General features: G+C 35.4%; 2 protein-coding genes across 2 annotated transcripts; one reads left to right on the forward strand and one right to left on the reverse strand.

The window, feature by feature from the left end:
• Positions 1 to 220: 220 nt before the first annotated feature.
• LOC142553876 (uncharacterized) lies at positions 221 to 8,671 on the reverse strand. The gene is given in 22 exon segments (XM_075664404.1): positions 221 to 513; positions 928 to 991; positions 1,079 to 1,157; positions 1,359 to 1,527; positions 1,530 to 1,576; positions 1,674 to 1,760; positions 1,851 to 2,107; positions 2,184 to 2,284; positions 2,615 to 2,690; positions 3,071 to 3,268; positions 3,402 to 3,500; positions 3,817 to 3,900; positions 5,373 to 5,495; positions 5,567 to 5,659; positions 6,633 to 6,710; positions 6,840 to 6,962; positions 7,069 to 7,212; positions 7,302 to 7,352; positions 7,838 to 7,969; positions 8,116 to 8,193; positions 8,370 to 8,446; positions 8,531 to 8,671. Coding segments are annotated over 22 exon segments (2,370 nt in total). The 5' UTR covers positions 8,622 to 8,671; the 3' UTR covers positions 221 to 394.
• Positions 8,672 to 17,861: 9,190 nt separating this feature from the next.
• LOC142553900 (uncharacterized) lies at positions 17,862 to 22,860 on the forward strand. Its single transcript, XM_075664441.1, has 2 exons — positions 17,862 to 21,010; positions 21,412 to 22,860. Exon 1 carries the CDS (start codon positions 18,872 to 18,874, stop codon positions 20,153 to 20,155), a length of 1,284 nt encoding a protein of 427 aa, XP_075520556.1. The 5' UTR covers positions 17,862 to 18,871; the 3' UTR covers positions 20,156 to 21,010; positions 21,412 to 22,860.
• The last annotated feature ends 541 nt before the right edge of the window (positions 22,861 to 23,401 follow it).

The following is a 23,401-nucleotide window of genomic DNA, read 5'->3' on the forward strand; positions in this document are numbered from 1 at the left end:
ATCCATAATTCAAAGGTCATGTATAAAAATTGAAATTATATAAAAAAAAAACCTCTAATTTCATTTTTATATTCTTGCACAACACAATGAATTATTAAAACATTGATTAATTTATGTCCTTAATCAAGGGATCTTAGCACGTTTAGATTATGAAAATAAGTTGGGCCCACGAGGATTTTTCATTTTCCAACAATAATTGGTAGATACTGTAAGCGAAGTATAAAATATTGAAAGCAGACACCTCTAATAAATGAAAAAATCAAGCGTATCGATTCTTAGTGTACAACCAAAAATTTTGCTTCCCTTCTGAGATCTGTCAAAAGGTAGCGAGCACACATAATGTGATCGAATCGGAACCAGAGCTTCATTCCCAGTTGACAATAATTTGCCAGTTTCAAGCACCTTGTAGCGGGAACCATTGTTGGGGCCACTTCGGATACGTTCGCTTAAACAAGCTCATGCACACGGTGTCGTGCTGTTGAAGAACCCCATTTAATATGCATTTCATCGCACCTGAAGCAGAAAACAAAAGGATGGAAAAGGTCATGTAACCAACTCGAACACGTTTCGCCGCTCTCAATCTTTGCAGAGGTAAAATTAACAAAGGAAAGAGAACTGATCAAATTTGGATTGTATGTGTCTTCGTTATGCGCAGGTGAGAAAGGATAAAAAAAAACATTGAGGTTATTTGGCAACACTAATTTGGGATATGAAAACGTCTAGAGTAGAGAGAGAGAAAAAAGAAAGAAAGAAAGAAAAGGAAAGCGGGTGCCACAAAGGCACACCTTCATTTTGTATAAGAAAAAAAGCAAGAAAATTCCATCGTATGATTGAAAAAGCAGGCCTCCGCAATCAATCAGAAAATTCATTCAACGGTTAAAAAAATTTGCATGGACCTCACAAATTTCATCAAGGTGAGGAAAGTACCATGTGTGCCTACAGGTTCCTTGATGCGCCCGCGACGACCACATTTTGTCCAAACTTCAACAGGCTGCATTGAGAAAAGAAACCACTACACAAATAAATTCCAAATAACTTTAAACTTCACTGGTAAATTAAATTTTACAGATTTCCTAACCTTGAACCATCTCACATCCTCAGGGTTATGAAACATATATCTCACAGTTGCTTTTGATTTCGATACTCGTTGTGGATAACTGCATAAGATGCATCCTGCTGTATTATTTATATCCAATTTTGAAGAATAAATTGAAATGCAAAACCACATTATCAATTCCAAATCAACGCAAACTGATTACAAGGTGCATTATGAATAAGTTTCCTAAGTATCAAAATATCAAACTAAGAATTTTCACATTTGTTTAAAGCAAACACAAGAAGGCCGATATTTATCATACCCAGTTAAAATAATTTTCTTCAGAACAATCCTGTCAGGGTCTACACCTCTCAATGAACCAACAGCAGCAACGGTTGGAATGGCATCTTCTCCCTGGCTCTTGAAGGCTATCAAGGGAAGAGATGAAAAAGAAATCGGAGCATAAATTGAAGCGATAGAAAACCGCCCTGCTCCATTTTGTGCTTGTTAGCATTGATACTGTCCGCGGAAAAAATAGGTCTGCAATACAAAAGTAAGAACGAGTTAATCATTTGTAGATGAGACAATAGATACATACACGTGTTTCTTCTAAAGCAACTTAACCAACATATATTACCGTGATATAAACTTGCGGAAGCCGACATGAAACATGAGTTCTTCTTTTGCTTTAATAGGAGCAGTATATGTGTCATGCTTCCGAATGCTAGAATCCAATATAATTAAATATTGTCCAAAAAATGGCTTTTATAAAATAATTGCTGCAACAATAAATCAGATTAAAGAAAAGGAGCACCTGAAATGGAGCACAGAGATTTTAGATTCATGCTGCAGAAGACCAGAACATATTATTGGCATGGTCTTCACCAATTTGCATAACGTAGATCCAACATTTACCGAAACTTCCTTGATATAAACTCTTATATACGAGCCAACTGGTACAGAGTCAGTTGTGTCTTGCTCCATACCAAGACTTTTTGCAAGTGCGTGCTTTTGCGTTCTTGAAAAGTTATCAAATGCAAAAATTCTGGAATACTCAGGTGGCAGAGATTCCTACAAAGTTATAAAAGTCCCAAGAGATATTACCAACAAAGATCCAGGACAGTGCAATTAACTTAACTGAACATACTTTGGGGTCCCACGAAGAGGTTCTGAAAGATTTGACACCTCTGTACTTGGAAAATCTTTTTCGAGCTGGGATATCTAATGGATCCACTTCATCAGGAAACTCTGTATTGTAACAATATAGATGCAATTAGCAACCAAATGAGAATTAGATGGGTTTTGGGTTTCAGTAAACAGGACCTAGAGAAGAAAATCAAAATTCAAATACAATTGCAACAAACTAAATGAAAGTCATGCTCAAAGATTTTTGGTATATCAAGACGTATTATTCAATCATCAAACTGCGCAAGGTATCTTCTGGGAAAATTCAATAAATTTAGCAAAACAACCTTAGATTATATATTATCATAGCTTGTAAATTCATGTAGCCGAATACTGACTAAAAAGTAAAAAATTAGCTACATGTTGGAAAACAAATAAAATACTGAAAGGTACCTTCATCTTCAGCATGTGCTTCTTTGATTTTTCGAATTTCAGCCTCAATATGCTCTTTTGTTAAATTCTCACCTTCCTGAAGAACGAAGTAACCTCATTTACACATTCAGAGGGAAAAAAAGGCAAACCGTTGTATAGCAGGCATTAAAAGAATGAGCTTCAAATTGCTTTTGTTGAAGAATACGGCCAAGTGTTCCGTTTAAAATTATAAATTGAGACTATTGAACTATTCATCAATAGACAAAGTGGACTATTTGACATGAATAAAAAAAGACACAAAAATCACCGATCGGCAGCCTATTCCAAAGAGTGCTCTCATAGGAACTTGTTATTACAGTTAAAGAAGACATGGAATTCATGCCAAACTTCATTGTAATGCATTTGGTATATGCCTCCAGCTTAGAGTACTTGTACAGGTTATTGACATTGATTGACGGCAGATAAGATCACATTTACCATCATTGAAGAATCTAAGTCAGTTTCTTCATCAGAATCTCTCAAATTCAGTGAAGCCTGATCCTCGTCTAACTCAAAGCCATTCTCTACTTTCTGATCAGAAGAGCAGGCCTCTCCATCTTCCACCACCATACCATTACCTCCATCTTCATCACTGTCCGGATAATCATCATCAGAATCATCTATAATCCATGCAGCCTGCAATTTTTTTTACCACAGTAGAAGCCTTTAATTACATTGCATAGGTGGTGTGCTGCCAATCTCCATCAACGAAATTTAACATATAAGAAAAGTTTAGAAATTTTAAACAAGGGAACAAACATGGCCACACCTGATACTCAGACGTGCCCTTAGGAAGCCTTTTCTTTTTCACCCTCATCTCCTCTTCATACTTGTCAGCTTCAGCCATTTCTGCCTCTGTTGGCCACGTCTGAATTTAGAAAATATCAACAGATACTCAGTAGAGATGATATAAAGATGAAGGAAAGAGATATGTATCAGAAGAAAATTTAATGAACACGCTTTACAAGAGCACAGCAGGTTATCTCAGAAAACTGCTGACATAGCAAACAGCTGTAACACAAGATGCACAAGTAAGAAATCAACATATAATTTGATTGACGACAGCATTCCATGAAATAAAAGCCAAGGTTTCTGATGCCCAAATAGAAGTAACAGATATACAAGAACGGAATCAATTATCCAGAAGCTGAAAATATATGGAGCACCAATCACAATATGTCAACCTGTTCTCCTGCCAATACGTCTGGGATATTTTCAATGACCAAAGAATCTTGCTTCATAGGATCAGGGTTAAGGCACCTCACAACCTGCAATATGCGAGAAAAATAACAAAATGAATACAACTGAAGAGAGGACAAGAGCTCAACATCAGATGAAGTATGAAGATAAAACACTCTCCACCTCTGAAAAGACTCAAGTTCTAATCATGACATTTTAACTTAAAGCGCGACCAAGGTTGTAAATGGCGGGAGGCGGTGGCGGGGTGGTCGGTGACCGCCTACCGCCTCGGCCGCCTAGGCGACGCCCAGGCGGTGCCTAGGCGATTGAATTTTTTTAAGTAATTTTTTTATAGATAATCATGCAATATAATCATTTTTATTAAAAATATGCAATTAAATAATGTTTAAGCACAAAATATAATATCATCTAGATAATGTGCAATTAATAAAGATTCATCATCATATTAATGTTATTATGCTAACGAATTAATATAATTTTTTTTACCAAAAAACTAAGTTTAAATTCTCAAAGTTTCAATCAATTATCCATCATTAGAACAAGTAGTAGACTAAACATAACTAATCTTCCAAATCATCTACATATGCACCATCTACTACATCCATGATCCTCTCATCATTGGCGGCGGCGGGCGGCGGCATATTGCGTGTGGACTGTGGTGGTTGAGAGTTGAGAGTGAAAACATAAAAAAAAATAAAGAAAGAGGTGTGTTAGGGTTTTAATATTTAAAATTAGTTGACTTTGACTTGGTTTTTAAAATTGTTGACTACTGCCCCGCCCGCCTGCTCGCCGCCTCGCCCGTCTCGACCGCCTTGACCCGCCTATTCGCCGCCTCGACACGCCTCGACACCCCTCGACCCGCCTCGACACCCGCCTCATGCATAGGCGGTGCGGTCGAGGGCCGCCTACCGCCTAGCCGCCTAGGCGGCCGCCTCGACCGTCATTTAGAACACTGAGCGCGACTAAAGATCCCATAACAGTAGCATGTTACCCTACAAAATTGTTCGCTAAGTTTCTAGGCAGCCAGTTCACGTTGAAAATCCGTAAGAGTAGGTATATCCTATATTTTTCTTTACTATGCTAAATTCAAAAGGAGCGGGTCTGAAACTCCAGTAAATAGAGTATATTAGCCAGCATTACTCCTTCAATGACCATCCAAATCCTCCATAAGATAAAATAGATAAATAAATCACATAAATAACCACCAGACATGTTGACAGTCACATATTAATTCGGCGGCCCAAAAGATTGGTCATATGTCGTTAGCTTTCATTTTTCACTGGGTAGCGTAGAAAAAATAAGGTTCTGATAAGTGGTGGTCGTAAGAGAAATGGAGCCGAAAGATAAACATATTCCATAATCATTAAATCATGTGTTGTGTAACTATGGCTATGATTGGACATAATACATCCATTGGTCCATAGAAGGTCAGTTACAGCAACTGCAAGTAGTAACATCATATAGATGATTCGACATTCGATAATCAATACTTCATCCAAAGCATGTATCTGCATTAAAGTTTAAACAACTAATGACATACTTGTGCATCATTTATACCCTCTGAGTCCATGAAGTCCCCTACTTTTTGTACATTCAGAGCACACGGATCCTTGAGAAGTTCAATTTTGTGCAACTGAAAATCCCCTGCACCAGTTACGTGTACCTGATCCAGAAAAACTCAGACACTAACAGATATAATAGCAATAAATCAACTACAGAGGCTGAGGATGTCACCAGCTGATTTACTGAGAGACGACAAGCACGAAGATAGCCCGTAAGGACAAGGGTACAATGTTCTGAACTGCAACCGTCAGCCACAAAGTCAACCTGAGACAATATTGAAGATTTGAATACAAGAAAAGCGAGATTCCTTGACTCTGAGTTAAGTAGCATATAGTTTCTTCCTACAAGGTAGAAGCCAATTCAAATGCAATATATCAATTTAAAAGTATGGGTGTCCTTGTAACTTGGCAATCTTGTGCATAACTCCTCTCCAGTGCATGCAAATGGCCATCACCCTATATCGTGATATGCCACCAATGATGTTCCCGTCCTTAATTGTAGAGTCACAGAATTTTGAGACGAGTCATGACGATTTGGAAGATTTAAATTATTTAATATCCACTTCAAAGATGAGTAAAGCAGGCTTTACAGATAATCTTCCAAGATATGTGACTAGTCGAGGTGGTTGTGACAATTCTAATATGGTCACTTGAAGTCAAGCTAAAAAACAAGGAAGCTCATCCTCAGGTTCTAAGTTAAAGTTTAATTTTATTGTTGCCTTTGCTTTATGTAATTTGATTACTCGGGGAGGAGATTGGCCTAGTACCCTTCCCTTGTCGAAGTCTATCACTTTCAAATAGAATTCTCGCAAATTGCTACAAAAAAAAAGCTCCACATAGCACATCACATTTAGTTCAACCATTTGACATGAACACTACCTTACATTTTGTCTAGAATTACTCGCGACAGGAAATGATGTTCACCCGACACAATTAAGAAGTAAAAGTAAATTCATTTATTTAATCTAATCTAAATTAAATATAAAAGTTAAAAACAGTAATATCGATGTTAACAGAGAAAAGTAAGTCGGCTTCACCACGTCCATGCATCTCAAACTCATTAGTAGCGTCAGTAGCAGGGGGCTCAGGGGGATTTAGTCAAAATCTATTCGAGTGCAAAATAAATTAAATGAAGGAAGATTAGCAACTCAAATGGGAAAACTATGATACAAGCAATTCAATCAACTAAGAGCAAATGCAAGTTTTACGAGACTGCCTAAAAATTTGTCATATTGTACCTTTTGAGCCATAAGGTAAGGCCTTTGGTTTCGCCAATGAGGCACCTTAAGCCTTTGTTCCTTGAAAAGTGAAAGGACCTATGACCACAAAAGAAGTAAAGAGAACAAGTCTCAGGAGCCAATAAAAAGTGAGGATTGTAGGACAGCTTTAGTTGCCAGTTTGATAATGACATTATGACGCAGAAGGGTAATCAATTAACAATTTACCTTATGCAACTCATCCTTTTTATCTGCGGGATAAAACTTGCAATCTTCTGGAAACTCGGAAGCAAGCTGTGACATGCACATCTTCTTTGTCTCATTTTTTCCTTTCAAGTCATCATGAAGATCCTACAGACACCTATGAGATTTTAACCCATAATTTCCTTCCAATATTCTATAACTAACAGAACAAGGGGAGGGGCATACAGAGATGGCAATATAAAAAATCATATACCCGAATTAGCACCACGGTGCTTGGGAGACCAAGTGTTCTGAATACCGAGAGACACTGAGATCCAAATGAATCAATAAAACAATTGGAGTCACTCTCTTCAGAAAATCCATTTGGGGATGCTACAAACACAATCAAATCAGCAATCTAAAAAAAATGTGTCAGCATAAAAAGTAAGGATAATTCAATAGTAACAAGTATTAGATCTGCAAATTAAAAAATGAACCAGAAATAACCTTGGCCATTTCCATGCATGCTAATAAATCACCATGGGGTGCTTTCAAAACCTAACTGCAGACACATGAAGTTAATACCCGTCAACTCACACATTAACATTATAGATTTTCAAACAACATTACCAAGGAAATTGTTTGTTATTCTCATATGCCATCATGATTCACGTATTTACTATGAGCGAACAGGCAGTGGTAATAACTATCAGCAAACAACAAGCTCCTAAACTTAAATTGGAACTGTGTTAACAAATATTCTATCCTTACTGAATTTGACGTGCGTAAATATTACAAGTTTCGGCCTTAACCTCACTGAAGCTCACGACTTTCAGTTAAAGACCAAACTCATATTCAAAAACTGAAACATGCCCACAAAATTACATATTTCTGGCACAAAAATAACCATGAAAAGGTAAAATTTTAAGCTACCATACACATTAACATTATAGTCAAGAAAGTGAGCAGTCTATAAAATCCATCATTGAGATACACAGTTACACACAAAATGTTTGGGGATATAGACCATATTGTGAACATACCGTGGCTCTCATCTTGTAATCAGATGATGCAACAGCAGGAAAATTTACTCCATTTCTCTCTCCAGACAACAGAGCCAGGATGTCTTCTTCAAGTGAGTTCAAGTTCGCTGAGGCTAAAAGGCCAAATAGCACCTAAGACACATACATGTTGTCACAATGTAATTTGGGAAAAAAAAACTAAGCAGAAACTTTATTGGCGTCTTTATGTTAGTTTTTTTTTTATTATTATTAAGTCTTTATGTTAGTTGCTTAAAGGAGCAAGGGAAAAAAGTGCATACAACAACACGAGGAGGACACATTTGTCCTGAAAATGCCCTCTTCTCTTTCAATACCGCCACCCTCTTCTGTTCCCTTATCTGCAGAGTCATGTTTTTAACTAGAATTCAGTTGAACGATGCAGTAAATTTCAAAAATTAATGCTACCCGACTCGATGTACCAGTTATTCGTGATATAAACCCAGTGCACTTACACCTATAGACGTACAAAATCAAGTGAATAGAAGAAAATAATCTGCATAAAATTTAACGATACCATCTTGTTGCGCTGAAGTCGAACAGCTTTCGCTCCTGTGAAAACATTGAGTTCGGGTTTTGACTTCTTGATTTTATCTGACAGCGAAAAAATACATCGAAATTGAGCCTATCTGTTCCGAGAAGAGATAGATAAAACAATTCGAAAATCAAGAACTTCACCTTTTGCAGAAACTTTGTGAACATTGCGGGAAGACTTGGAAGCAAATAGGGTTTTATGATGTTTGTTCAATTGAACCCTAGAGCCTCCCATGTCGCCAGACGAATTACAGTTGGGCGTCTCCTCTGTCTTTCTTCACATGACTGATTTCGATTTCTTACAACCGTGGGAAAATCGGTTTGTATATCGCATCATGGGCCTTAGTTCATATGGGCTAGCTTCGGGGACTAGTTTAACAACAAGCGAGAATTGAATGGGTTAAATGTTAAGAATTCTTGTTGATTTGGACTCGAAAGGATATTTAGAACCTTGAGATATCTTGGTTATAAGGTTATATGGAATGTTAATCAAAGGTTTCTAAGGATGAATCGATATTAGGCTTGAAAATCTAAGCATTAACGGATGTGTTTGGGATTTTAAGGTTGAAATATGATAAGTTTGATGAACATTTTGGGTATAAAATAAGGAAAGTAATATACGATAAGGGTGGTCATCCATTTTTATATTGGGAATTTTAAGAAAAGTTGAAATTCGAGGTTATAATAATATAGCATTAAGTAATTATGGGTCTTTTTAAGTTGTCATTTGCAAATAAGGATTTAGAAGAAATATTTAATTGGGATCAAGGAGACGTAAGGACATTCTAGAAGTTAAGTTTTACCAGAGTAGCGCAGCGAAAGCGTAGATTTTTGTGAAATTAGAACTAAGCCTAAACTTTTGATTATTAAGGATAAGCGAATTAGGAGGGAAGATTGTAATGCCCCGAAAATTTAAAAGTCCACGCAAACCACATGCATGCAATTATTAAATTACTTGTGTATTCCAATTAATTGTTTTAATTGCATGAATTAATTATGTTGTGCATAATTGCATGTTTAAAATATATTTTTCTACATTGTTGCATTAAAATGTATTTTTAAAGGTTATTCTAGTTGCGATCGAGGAACGGAGACCGAGGGCTGAAAAAAATAGAAAATGTTTTTATTAAATAATTATTTAAAATATGGGTGATGTTTTTTCACATTTTTTAAAATATGGGGTTTTGAGGTTATTTTATACGCCGGAACGTCGTAATTTTTATCGATGTTAATTTTTCAACAAAAATTCAAACATTTTGACAACCCGAATAATAATTTCACAAACTTATTTAAACAAAATTATTTTTAGTTTTCTAATTAAGCACTAATGAGCTAAGTGGGCTTAATTAAATTTATTAATGGGCCTAAGCCTTGTTAGTGAATTAATTAGGTATATAATATATTAAACAACCCTCCCCCACTCTCATAACTCACTCCCCACGGCCCAATAATTGATAAACTCTCCCCCTCAAACACAAATACACGACACACACCTTCAGCAATATTGAAAGAAAATTCGTTAGCTTCAGGGGAGTTTCAAGCCTTGGTTGTTCGTCACCCTTCTTCGCAATCGTCAACGATTATTCGTGCGTTTAAAACGCAAAGGCACGCCATATTTTTTCATTTTCTCATCTTTCACAATTTAAAATCGTTTTGCATGAAAACAAGCCACACATCATAATATTTTCGCAACTATGCATACCCATGTTTTGAACTCATGATTTTTCATCCAAAAAACTTGGTTAATATGTGCTAAAGGGCTGCCATGACTAGGGTATTGATCAAGGACGTTTTTCACAAGTTTTAGGGACCTAATAACACACACAAAACGCTGAATTCATGATAGGAAACAAGCTGGAACCGTAGGACAAAGGAAATAGAAGAAACGTGAGTTCATGGTATGTGCAATCTTCAAGTGGTTCGATCACTATGCATGGGGCTTATGGGTTCGACCAGATCTCGATGGGGGCTCGTTCTGGATGTGGGTCAGGGTCAGGAAGGGTCCTGGCATGGCTAGGACCCCTCACGCGCAGCCTTGGAGGAGTCCCATGGAGAAGGGACTCCTCGCGCAACCTGTGGAAAGGTGACAGAAGCCAAGGGGGGCTCGTTGCTGGGGCTTGGGTGAGCTAGGTAGGTCCTATAGGATCTAAGGAAGATGGGTAAGGTCTGGGCTAGGGGCTGGTGCGGCTGGGTCGCAGCTGGCTCGAGGGAAGAAGCTGTAATCGTGAAGAAGCACATCTCGCGCAGCTTGTGTCTTCTGAGTTCAGAGGCTTTGTGCTTGGGTTCCAGGGGCTGGGCTGGTCTGGGTCGAGTCTGGGTGTGGTCTAGGCTCGGTGAGGGTCAGTGCTGGTAGATGGTTAGGGGCTGTAAGGTTCCTAGTAAGAGTAGGAGTCCTAGTACACCAAAACTCACGCACACACAAAGGGTCATGGGCAGTAGGCTGTTTCGGGAGTTAAGGGGCTGGTCAAGGGCTTGGGCCTGGTCAGGAGGGTGCCTAGATGGGTTGGCTAGGTATTGGCTCAAGGTGGCTCGGGCGTGGCTCGAGTAAATTGGGAGATGGCTCGGGTTGTTCGACAATAGGTCAATATTTCGAATTTAATAGGAAAAATTGAATCCATGGGTCCACGGGGGTGGCTCATGACTTGAAAGGGTAGAATAAATCATAAAAAGGTTATGCTAAAAATTTGGGATCAAAATATCGAGTTTTGGAATTTTCCGGAATTTAATCGCCGCACGAAACATTAATTAACGCATTAATTGAAACGCCTAGTTTTAAGCTTTATAAAATTATGAAAATTTAGGTTTACGCTTAAATAATTATTATAAGTCTAAGTTTTTAATTTGGGAAATTTATATTAAGGTTTGGTTTAATTCGGGATTAAAACGTGTTAATACGTCTTATTTAAAGATTAATTTAAAAGTACTCGATTTAAGCTAAAAAAATATGGAAAAATTTACGTAGGCTTAAATAATTATTTGGGACATGTTAGAGTCAATGGAATCAAGAAAAAAGTCAAAATCAAAAAATGTCGAGTTCATGGGTAAAACGATCTTTTTACACCTAAAAATTTGTAAACGTCATGGCAGTGCCTAAATGCTATTTTTATGATATTATGATTATTTGTAAATGTTTATGAAATGTTCATGATTAAATTATGATTTTTAAATGTCTAAGGGATTTTTATGATTTAAGGAAGACATTTAAAAGACATGTTGCATGCTTGGTTTCAAAAACAAAATTGTTATGTTATGCTGATTTTATAAAGTGATGTGAATGTAAAACGTTGAAGAAAGTAAAAGTAGTTGTGACTAATTCGTTAATGATGGGGATATCGTGAGGGTGATGGTCCCAGTGGGAGCCCGACGATCGTGTTTCCAATATTGCGAATATGAGGTTATGAGGATATGAGGTTTAAGGTAAGAATAGGAATATCGTGAGGGGAGAAAGCCCCTGAGGGAGCCCATTTATGGTAGAAGGTCCCAGAAAGAGTCCCGACGATCGTATTTCTATTCAATCATGATAGTCCAGGGCCGAGTTGACCGGTGAGAGTGTCGTTGGTGTCCCCCGCCGCCCAGTACTATGGTTACATGTAGATGGTTCCATCGACTTTTGAGGTTTGAGGAAAGTCACGATTAACGATCGGAATTCAATAAAAGAAAAAAGAAAAATGTTTATGATCATGTTAAAATATTTTATGTCATGATAAGGAAAAAGGTTAAGGTTTATTTATGCATATCATGAAATATTATTTTTACCTAAAAGTATTTTCACTGTTGCATGCGATTTTATATGTATTATTCGTTATCAAGATTATGGTGTGTTGAGTCTTTAGACTCACTAGGTGTTATGGATGCAGGTGGTATGAGGGAGGTCTTGACGGGTGATTCTACTGGACTGTCGGTGCACACAACCCGAGGACCAGCGTTACTATTTTTCGCATTACGTTTTATGATTTCTGATTTAAGTTAGAGATTTTTAAGACTATTTATTTATACTTTTAAGAGATTTTTTGAGAGGTTTAGTATGTGATATACTTTTCAAACGTATTGCTTTTAGGTTTGGTAAACATGCGACGATTTCATTTTATGACCATTGCATTTGATTTTTAAAATGCTAGGTGGTTGGTATTTTATTTTAAAAAGATAAAATATTTTATAGGGAAAGCCGAAATTTAGAGGATTTTTTTAAAAAAAATCTAGTACTTTTTAAGCAATAAAAAGGGCAGGACGTTTCAGAAAATTTAGCGGTTGCTCAATGTAACGTTGGATAGATAAGAATGATTAGCGTTATTATCTAAATGGTTTTGATCCATATATATAGATAGCTGAATCCAACGTCTATAATCAGAGAGTGTCTCGTGTCCTCTGATACAATCAGCTTTATTACCAAAATAGGTTCCTGCATAAAAGCTACAGAGCAATCAGTCCTGTTTTATACTAAAATCGGTAAAGCGTATTAAATGACTTCATACAGGAATTAATGCTGCAATTAATACTAGTATTATGAAAAGTAACGGTAGCATTTAAAGCTGATTTCGTTAAGAGTAAAGTCTTGTTAAGTCCTATCTTCTGCTTCTGATTCTATATCCGTTTAGTACTTCTTCTGATTTATCAATACATTAACTGCTGCTTTTCATTTATCTGCTGTTTTAACGAGCGATCTACTGGTTTTGATTTACATCGCCACAATAATTTTAGATCCAACAAACTTGGATTTTTGTTGTTGTGCTCATTTTTCACCCCGAATTTACTTAATCAACCAAATACTTCGAATTTGGCACATATGCTCTTCTACATGACTATATATTATACACATTAAAATCTATCTACTAAAAAAGGCAAATGAAATTTTTTTTCCCTCCTATGTTGAAATATTAAGTGTCGTTTTGCTTTATTTTATTTATTTATTTTTTAGATTTTGATGTAGCCAATAAATGATATTACCCAAAATGAAAAGATTAGGTGTTCAATATATTCGGGTGATCCACCTTTTGGGTGTTCATCAACTCTGAGTAGATAGCCACTCTAAGTAGCTATATGATACTTGTGTCAAAAATATCATTAGAAGTGCCGGTAATGCCCAACAAAAATCATTAGAATCTCACCTCTGAAAAAATTATCTATTTGTGGTAGGGATGTCAAAATGCAACACGACCCGTCAACCCGACACGACCTAACACGAAAAAAATCAGGTTCGGTTTGGGGTTTTTCAGGTTTGGGTCGGGTTCGGGTTGGGCGGGTTCGAGTTGGTGACATGTTAGACGGGTTTCGGGTTGGGTCGGATTGGGTCGCGGGTTGACCCGAATTTTTTTTAAAAAAATATTACCTATATTTTTATATATTGTATGTTTGAACAAAATTTATTGTATATTTATATGATAAATTTTCATCATTTAATATTTATTTTGTATATTTTTTATTTTTTTAACAATTATTTATTTGATTTAGTAAATATAGTTTTAATTTTCTACAATTAGACTTTCAAATTTAAACCGAAAAATTTGTAATTATGTGTTTAAATTAAAATATTATTATTTTTTATTTTTTCATTAATTTTTAAAAATAAATAAATAAAATTCGGGTTATGTGGGTTAGACGTGTTGAGTCGGGTTAGACGGGTTCGTGTTCGGGTTGAGGGTTTTCGGGTTGCTTCGGGTTCGGGTTGGGTTCGGATTGAAAAAAATATATATATACAAAATAAATATTTATCACTAATAAGGATGTCATTTGAATATGAATTTTGTACGAATTTTACATCTAGTATGGTGAATATGGAGCAATACAAAATACTTCATGCAGATCAACAAGACAATTAGGCTATTTCATCGTTCTCTTGTACATGACACAACTCGCCTGGTTTAGAATTTAGATTGACACTGGTTACAATTGACGTACTTGGCTTATTGCGTTTTGGCTTATTGCTCTTGGATATTGGTTGAGAAAAATATTGTTTTATTATTAATTTGTTGCATTTAATATGTAACAGAGAAATTTATTGCATTTTTTGTCTTGAAAACTGAGACTGAAACAAGCTAAAAATTTTATTGATACTTTCATATTCTTGATGGATTCTAGTTCAAATATAGAATTCAAGCCAAAGATTGATATGAAATTTGATAGTCTAGACGAGTCTTGGAAGTTTTGGGTTGAATATGGAGGGAAAACAGGATTTTGAGTTAGGAAGCATTATTTTAAAAAGATATGCATATAAATTAATGATGAATTTAAACAAAATAATTTACTAGAAAATCTAACCTTTTGTATTTTTCCTCCCTTTCCTTTTCGTGAATTTGAGATGCGTAGAAACCACAGCCTTCCAATACGATTCTTTCTATCGACGACAGTGTGTGGGCACTCAGAAACGCAAATACTTGAAATCAAAGTTTTTATTTTTATTCTCTATTATATTTTCAACTAATGAAAAAGTAGAGAGATAAAGTTATTTTTCAAAAGATCATCAAGATCCTATTTATAATTATTCAAACCAATAGTCCAAATCATAATCTAATTGGGACTCCAAAAAATCAGTCACTTTATCTAGGATAAGGCCAAAAAAATTGATTTGATTAAAATTTTATTATCTTAAATCTTTTAAAACTCTTTTTAAAAGTCGTAAGATATTTTAGGATCTTATCAAAATAAATTAGAATCTCATTCTAACTTATTTTTAAATATTAAATAATATTTAAATTTTCTTGGCAATAAATTAAAGATATTATTAACAACTTTTTAATATTACTATACTAATCCAAATATATAATTATCTCATTATTATAATTTAATATAATTAATACCTCATAATTAATTATATTTATCTCCAAGCATTTGATTTTTTAGAATTGTATTATCTTAAGTCTTCTAAAACTCCTTTTAAAAGTTATAAGTTTTTTTTAAGATCTTATCAAAATAAATTAGAATCTCTTTCTAACTTATTTATAGATATTAAATAATATCTAAATTTTATTCACAATAAATTAATTAAAGATATTATAAACAACTTTTGAGTATTATCAAACTAATCCAAATCTATAATTATCTCATAATTATGATTTAATATAATTAATATCTCATAATTAATTATATTTATCTCCAAGCATTTGAAGTTATGGAAACAATTTTTTCATATTCACATACGATTTCTAAAATGTATTTCTAGCTCGTCATTAATTTTGAAAGACGTATCGGAGACCATGGACTCATAATTAGAAACTCCAATAAATTGGATAATAATCAAACTATTTAATTAATTTTTCTAATTTATTAATTTCATAATTACTCCACTAAAAATATGAAATTGCACTCTTGTTCATTATGGAATATCTTACTCTATAAAATTGAGTATTTCATTGATATAATCATTACATATGGATTAATCTTCCATAAACAATTTGTAACTGAAGCTAGGAATTTTTTGTTTACTCTTCAATTGCTTCTTATCCTCATTTACCATTAATTCACTAGTGAGTGGTTCAATTTATAATTTAATTATAAATTAGTTGGGCCCAACACTCAGTTCCAGAATTAACAAATGATGGAATCGTCTTTCTATTTATCGCAAGAAGGAATGACTTCATTTCTGTGAATTCATATTCTCAGCCATTCAATTCAAATATAAATCTAAAATGCAAGTATTAAGAATGCATAATCGCAAACTTTAAACAAGCAAATTAAGAATTATATTGAAATGAACATGAGTTTATAATAACTTCAGGATTGAGATTTGTCCATATATGATCATCTTTATGATTTAATTTGAAATTCATAGTAACAACGAAATTTATTATGAAATGACTAATTAAATCGATCCAAGTCGTACACAATCATATTATATATAAATGCTCCCATCTAGAGGTCCTAACATCGACAATCTGGATAAGACGGTCACATTCATAATGTTCATGGGCCGCATTAGTGATGCTTAAATTAAAGATCCCTACATTAATTAATTCATCACGGACTTAATCTAAGTTTATTATCCATAATTTTAATCCTCTTGTATATATAACTCTTATATACACTAAAATTATGGTTACATCTAATAAACTAGGGATTATGCTATGATATTCATGACAATAACATTTTCATGCAAAAATGTTCAATAATAAATGTCGCTTTCATTAATAATATAAAAAATAGCTTATTACAATGCTTTAAGGGCACCATCCCCAACAATATGTAGGGGCATGGAAGGCGGAGCAGAAGAGTTCATCGTATCCCATGCAACAATTCAAATTATTCATATAAATCGGTCTGTTTTGGTTTTCGTAATGTAATTTGTTAATGTTTTTATTTTCATCCAATAACTTAGATTTTTGTTGTGTGCTCATTAAATTTTGGAGTTGATAAAATTCAAGGATTTGAATTTATAATTTAAATAATAAATTTATATGTTGAATTTGTAATGGATTTAATTTATTAAACTCAAAAGTTGAGTTTATTAAATATTAAATTAAAATTGGTGGGAAGTATGTTTAATTGGTTTGTAGGAGTACAAGTCCAACATACTAAATAATTAAAGTTCTTAATGGACTTTGATTAATTAATTAAACTAGTTCGACTAGCCCAATTAATTAATCAAGCTCATTAATATTAATTATGTGTATTAAGGTCATGGCTTAATTATAAAAGGGTGTTGAGAGGCCATAACCCTAGCCACCACAAGACACCAATTTCGAAAACACTCTTCTCTCCCTCACCTAAATATTTCGGCCCTCTCTTTAGAAAAGAGATTGAGCCGCCTCTCGATATTTTGATATCCAACGTAAAAACTTTTTCTACTTTTTCTAGTGCAAATTAGAAGATGAACAAATCTTCTAGTCGTGGACCTGATTTGAAGATTGAAGGAAGGATTTCTTGAAGAAAGTTCGTAAGGATTCATCAAGAGCTATATCCGCCTATACCGGATTAGTTGAAACCAAGTGATTTAATTCACCACATGTATAAAATTCTAACGCCTTATGAATGTTTAATCATAAAACCATACTAGTGCTCAAATATATATATATTTTGATTATCAAAATAAAATAAAAATTTTAAAACTTCCGCTGCGTTTGGTTACGAGAAAATCGATATCCAACAACAAGCATAGTTTAATCGGTTTCTACGAAGGATTATTTCGAGTATCTTCCGCTTGGTTTAAACATCAAACTCGATTTAATTAATCGGTGTTCAATAATTCAAGAACGAGCTATTGTAGCTCAATGATTTACCCCTAATCGATCATGTCATATGTGTTTGTTGTTGATAAAGAACAGTAGCATCAACAGATCCAACATGTAATGACATCCTATAATTAATAACAAGAATAATATATTATTATCTAGCACAATAATGTCTAAAAATATCAACTACAACATCAATTAACAAAACTGTTAGACATGAATTTTATTGTGGCGATGATAAACTAAAACCAGCAGACCAGAACAGTAGACTAACTTATCAGAAGCTACTGGTCTAATAAAACTAAACCAGTAGAAAGGATAGAAATCAAAACCAGTAGATGACGTTTCCTAACGTTGCTACCTTTATTGTTACCGTTAAAGAGTTCCTAGTACTAGTATTAATTGCAGCATTAAATACTATACGGAGACATTTAATGCATTTTACCCAATTAAGTATAAAACAAGACTGATTGTTTTATAGCTTTTCTGCAGGAACTTCTTTTGGTAATAAAGCTGATTGTATCAGTTATCTGGAGACATCCTCTGATTGTGAACGTTGAACTCAGTCGATTATATATACTTGGATCAAATCCTTATACGACACGACACTTTGCATAATATCATCTTTCAAGGAACAAAGCTATTTTCTCTCATCAGACAAATCTCGAAATTCCTTGAGTACTTAAAGTTCAACACAAAGAAAAGTAGCACACGCTTCATAGCTAATATCTGATCTTTCGAAGATCATCTTGTGCTACTGATTCTTACACTCTTCACAATCTTTACATCACTTATACTTTATCAGGAAGAGTTTGTAATCTGAAAAGAGTCTTTTCAGAACTTTGTGTTTCGCATTTTTTGTGAGTTGAGAAACTAAGAGTTTCAGTAGGCCGAGGTATAAGTCCTTCTGAAGTGGGTGTGTACAAGAGTTGTACTGTAATATCCAAAGTCTTTTAGTTATAGCTTCTGGAAACAGGAGAAGGGGAGACGTAGAAGAGTTTATCTTCGAACTTCCATAAACAACTGCTGCCTACTGTTTTATTGTCTTTCAACTACTTCATCAGATTGTTTCCGCACGTTTTATTGTAATCAGGTGAAAGTATACGCACAAGATAAACTACTATCCCTAACAGGATTTTAGTACCTCATCAGAAAAGAAAGAAAAACGAGTAGAGTTTATTCACCTCCCCTCTAAACTCAACTTCGATCCTCAACAATTGGTATCAGAGCAGGTTATTATTGTTCGTGAAAAACTACAACAAATGGCACACTTCAGCAAGATCCCTATGTTCTCTAAGGAAGATTTCGATGACTGAAGATCAGAATGCAAGCTCATCTTGCAGCACAAGATGATGACATGTGGTATGTCATCACAGATGGTCCACTGAAAATATTAAAGCCTAATACAGCTGTTGCTGTTACTGAGGGTGCACCACAGATGGTTGAAAAATCAAGAAGTGAATGGACCAGTGAAGATAAGAAGAAGGCCAACCTTGATAATGTGGCGAAGGATATATTGTATAAAACTCTCGACAAGAACACTTTTAGCAAGATCAAAATGTGTTCTACTGCAAAGGATATTTGGGAGAAGCTCATCCAGATATGTGAAGGAAATGAGCAAACGAAAGAAAACAAACTGTCAGTTGCAATGCAGAAGTTCGAAAATCTAAAAATGAGAGCTGGTGAAACTCTAAACGAGTTTGATGAAAGATTCAGCAGCCTGGTAAATGAGCTAACAGCTCTGGGTAAAGAGTATAACAACAGAGAAATAGCCCTCAAGGTGATGAGAGCCTTACCCAGAGAATGGGATGTTAAAACAATGGCTATGAGAGTATCCAAAGACTTGAACAAGTTGGAACTGCACGACTTATTTGCAGATCTGAAAGCCTACGAGTTTGAATTGGAAGTAAGGAGTGGAGAAGAGCCTTCAAACCTACCCACCAAGGCTCTTGCTGCTACTGCTACTGCTTTTACTGCTACTGCCACTACCTCTTCTACTGCTGCTGCAGTTGTACCTCAGGCATTACCTACTGTGATCATTGACAATACATTGGAGAAGACTGCTGAACAAATCAGTAGTGATGCTATGTCCTTATTTGTAAAGAAATTCTCCAGGTTCATGAAGAAGAACCATCGAACTTATCAGGGTCCCAATCGCAACTTCAAGAAAGATTCACCATCTGGTGATATGGGATGCTTTAACTGTGGAAAGATAGGTCACTTCATTGCTGATTGTCCTAAACCAAAGAAGGATGACCAAGAGAGAAAGGATCACAAGAGAAATGACAAAAAGACCAGAAGAGATCGAAAAGCAATGATTGCCGAAGAAAGCAAACCCAAATGGGCGGACTCTAGTTCTGAGTCATCTGACTCAGAAAGTCATTCCAGTGATAGTGATGCAGAAGAAGTCAAATGTCTCATGGCAGACAATGACTCAACCTCGACATTTGAAGAGGTATTTGATTTTGACTCTAATGAATTTACACGAACTGATTTTATTGATGCACTATATGACATGGTAAAAGAGTATTCCAGACTTTCTCAATCATTTGAAGAAGTTAAGATCGAAAATCGAAACTTAAAGAATCAGAACAGTAAGTTAACTTGATTGCAAGTAGACATCTGTAATGATTTACAAGTTAAGATGAGTAAATTAATAACTGAGAATGAAAGAGCCAAAGCAGATTACCAGAAGGTTCTTTCTGAAAACCAGAAGTTGTCGCTACTGGTAAATGCTTGGAACAAGTCTTCTGTTTCATTGGAAAAGATGCAAGAATTACAAAAACAGTCAGGAGATAGGAGTGGTCTCGGTTTTTGTAATAATGAAGGCACTTCTGAAACGAATACTAAGCCAACACTGGATATGTGCAAAGGGAAATACATTCACTTTGTGAAATCCAGTGTGGTACAGGAACCAGAGGTACCTACTGCTTCAGTTGAAAGGAATGTAAATCAGATGAACAGAAGAATGCACTATGGTCTGGGTTATGTTAAACCTAAGGAAAAAATTGACCAGAGTTCTAGATTCATAAAAGAATTCAACTCTGGAAGACAACATCCTATGAAGGTTAAAAACCACCAGTACTACAACTCTAAACCTGTTCAGAAGAGATACAGACTGGAAAACAGAAACAGAAGGGAGGAACAACATTTTAATATGCATACTGTTAGAAATAACAGACCTTCTGTTGCACACACATCTTTGGATACCCGAAATACAAGGTCACCAAGAATTGTACAAATGTGGGTCCCCAAAGGACTGATGAGGCTTGGACCCAAATAGATTTGGGTACCAGATACTAAAATTTGTGTTTGCATGAACAGCAGAAGAAAGCAGAAGTCAGTAACTCTACATGGTATCTGGACAGTGGATGCTCCAGACACATGACTGGACAGAAAAACCTACTTTCCGAGATAGTGAGTTGTACTGGACCAAAGATAACTTTTGGAGACAACTCAAAAGGTAAAACCATGGGTAAGGGTAAGATTATCCATGGTAACATAACTATTAATGATGTGTTATTAGTTGACAATCTTTGTTACAATCTAATCAGCATTAGTCAACTATGTGATAATGGTTATTCTGTAGCTTTTCAGAAGCATTCATGTATAGTTAGAGATTCTGCTGAAACTACTGTGTTAACCGGAAAAAGAGAAGGCAATACTTACAGAGTCTCTTGGAACTCAAATCATGTCAATACTCCTACATGCTTAGTTGCTTCTCTTAGCAATAAACACTGGCTATGGCACAAGAAATTGAATCATCTAAATTTCAAGTCAATCAATTATCTCAAGAAGCAGAATATAGTTGATGGATTACCTGATATTAATTTTGTTAAAAATCATGTTTGTTCTGCTTGTCAGCTTGGGAAACAGATAAGATCCAGTTTCAAGAACAAAGATAGCAAATCAACTTCAAGATGTCTGGAACTACTGCATATGGATGTTTTTGGTCCAATCCCCATCATGAGCTTAGGGGGAATGAAATATACTCTTGTTGTTATTGATGATTTTTCTAGATTCACTTGGGTAATATTTCTCGCAGGAAAAGATCAAACCAGTAGCCTCTTGATCAAGCTTTTGAAAAGGATTCAAAATGAAAAATCTACTACCATCATTAAAATCAGAAGTGATCGGGGTACTGAGTTCACTAACAAGTATCTTGAGTTATATTTGAATGAACAGGGGATTCATCATGAATATTCAGATGCCAGAACACCTCAACAAAACGGAGTAGCTGAGAGGAGAAATAGAACTCTAAAAGAAGCAGCTAGAACAATGCTAGCAGATGCAGACACCTCTCAGCGCTTCTGGGCTGAAGCTATCAATACTGCTTGTTACACGTAAAACAGATCTATGGTCAACAAAAGGCACAATCAGACCCCTTATGAAATATGGAAAGGGAAGAAGCCTAACGTATCTTATTTTCATGTGTTTGGTTGCAAATGTTTTGTACTAAATAATGGCAAAAATCATTTAACTGCATTTGACTCAAAATCAGATGCTGGACTATTCTTGGTTACTCTGCTGTAAGCAAAGCCTTTAGAATCTTCAACAATAGAACTCTTAATGTTGAAGAATCAATTCATGTTGTCTTCGATGAAGACAGCAGTGCTGCTGAAATTTCTAACATATCTGATTTAAGTAACAGGCTAGACATGATTCATTTGGAAATTGACAGTGAAGATGATGTAGAAGCAAACATCAAGGATCTTCAAAATCCAGAACCAGACATTCCATTAGTGGAACCAGAAGTACAGACTTTGGATCTACCAATACCAGCAGAAGACACTCAAGAACCTACTACTGGTTCTGTCGAGAACAATCTCAACATATCAAATCAGGAAGATGTCCCTTTAAATCCTTTTATCTGGAGAAAATCTCATCCTCCATCATTGGTTATTGGTAATCCAGCAGCGCCTTTGAGAACCAGAAGGCAAATGCTTAATGAATACATGCATGCTGCTTTTATATCTCAGGATGAACCAAAGAAAATTGAAGAAGCTCTTCTGGATCCTAGTTGGATTGAAGCCATGCAAGAAGAGCTGAATCAATTCAAACGAAATGAAGTTTGGTTTCTAGTACCTAGACCATCTCACCAAGCTGTCATTGGAACTCGGTGGGTATTTAGAAACAAACTCAATGAAGAAGGCACAGTGGTGAGAAATAAAGCAAGATTGGTAGCTCAAGGTTTCAGACAGGAAGAAGGAATAGACTTTGATGAGACCTACGTACCAGTAGCAAGGCTCGAAGCAATCAGAATATTCTTAGCCTTTGCTGCTTTCAAGAATTTCAAAGTATATCAAATGGATGTGAAAATTTGTGGGGTCCTTAGCTCCTAATCGTTATTACAATGCAATCTGATTAGGGTTAATTAATCACAGCGAAAAAAGAGTTTAAAATTTCTTTACAACGAGCCCAAAATATCTCTTCTGATATTTAAATACTAAAAATAGTATCTAAATTCAAAACATAAAACACGCCCACACATAATCAAAACTAATCACATACAAACAACTCATATCCTCGGGACATGCCCCGGTATATAGATACATATACATATATACTGGGAACAAGACATAAACATAAAACCTCAGCCCAAGCTGTGGCTCCCTCCAGAAGTACCCTCTCCGGTCTCCTGATATCCTGGAGTACCTGCCATTGTCCACACACAAAGACAACAACAGCCCCCCTTGGGGGTGAGCAAAGCTCCGTATGGAACAACCAATCATATATACCACAGATATCTAAACAATGATATATGGTATGCAATGCATGTATGTCGTGGAGGTATCAGGTCAAATGCCCATCCACTGAGCACATGTCAGAATCAATCGAATCGCTATCAAATCAA

This window comes from Primulina tabacum, chromosome 1 (genome assembly GCF_025594145.1).
Source record: "Primulina tabacum isolate GXHZ01 chromosome 1, ASM2559414v2, whole genome shotgun sequence".
Lineage (NCBI taxonomy): Eukaryota > Viridiplantae > Streptophyta > Magnoliopsida > Lamiales > Gesneriaceae > Primulina > Primulina tabacum.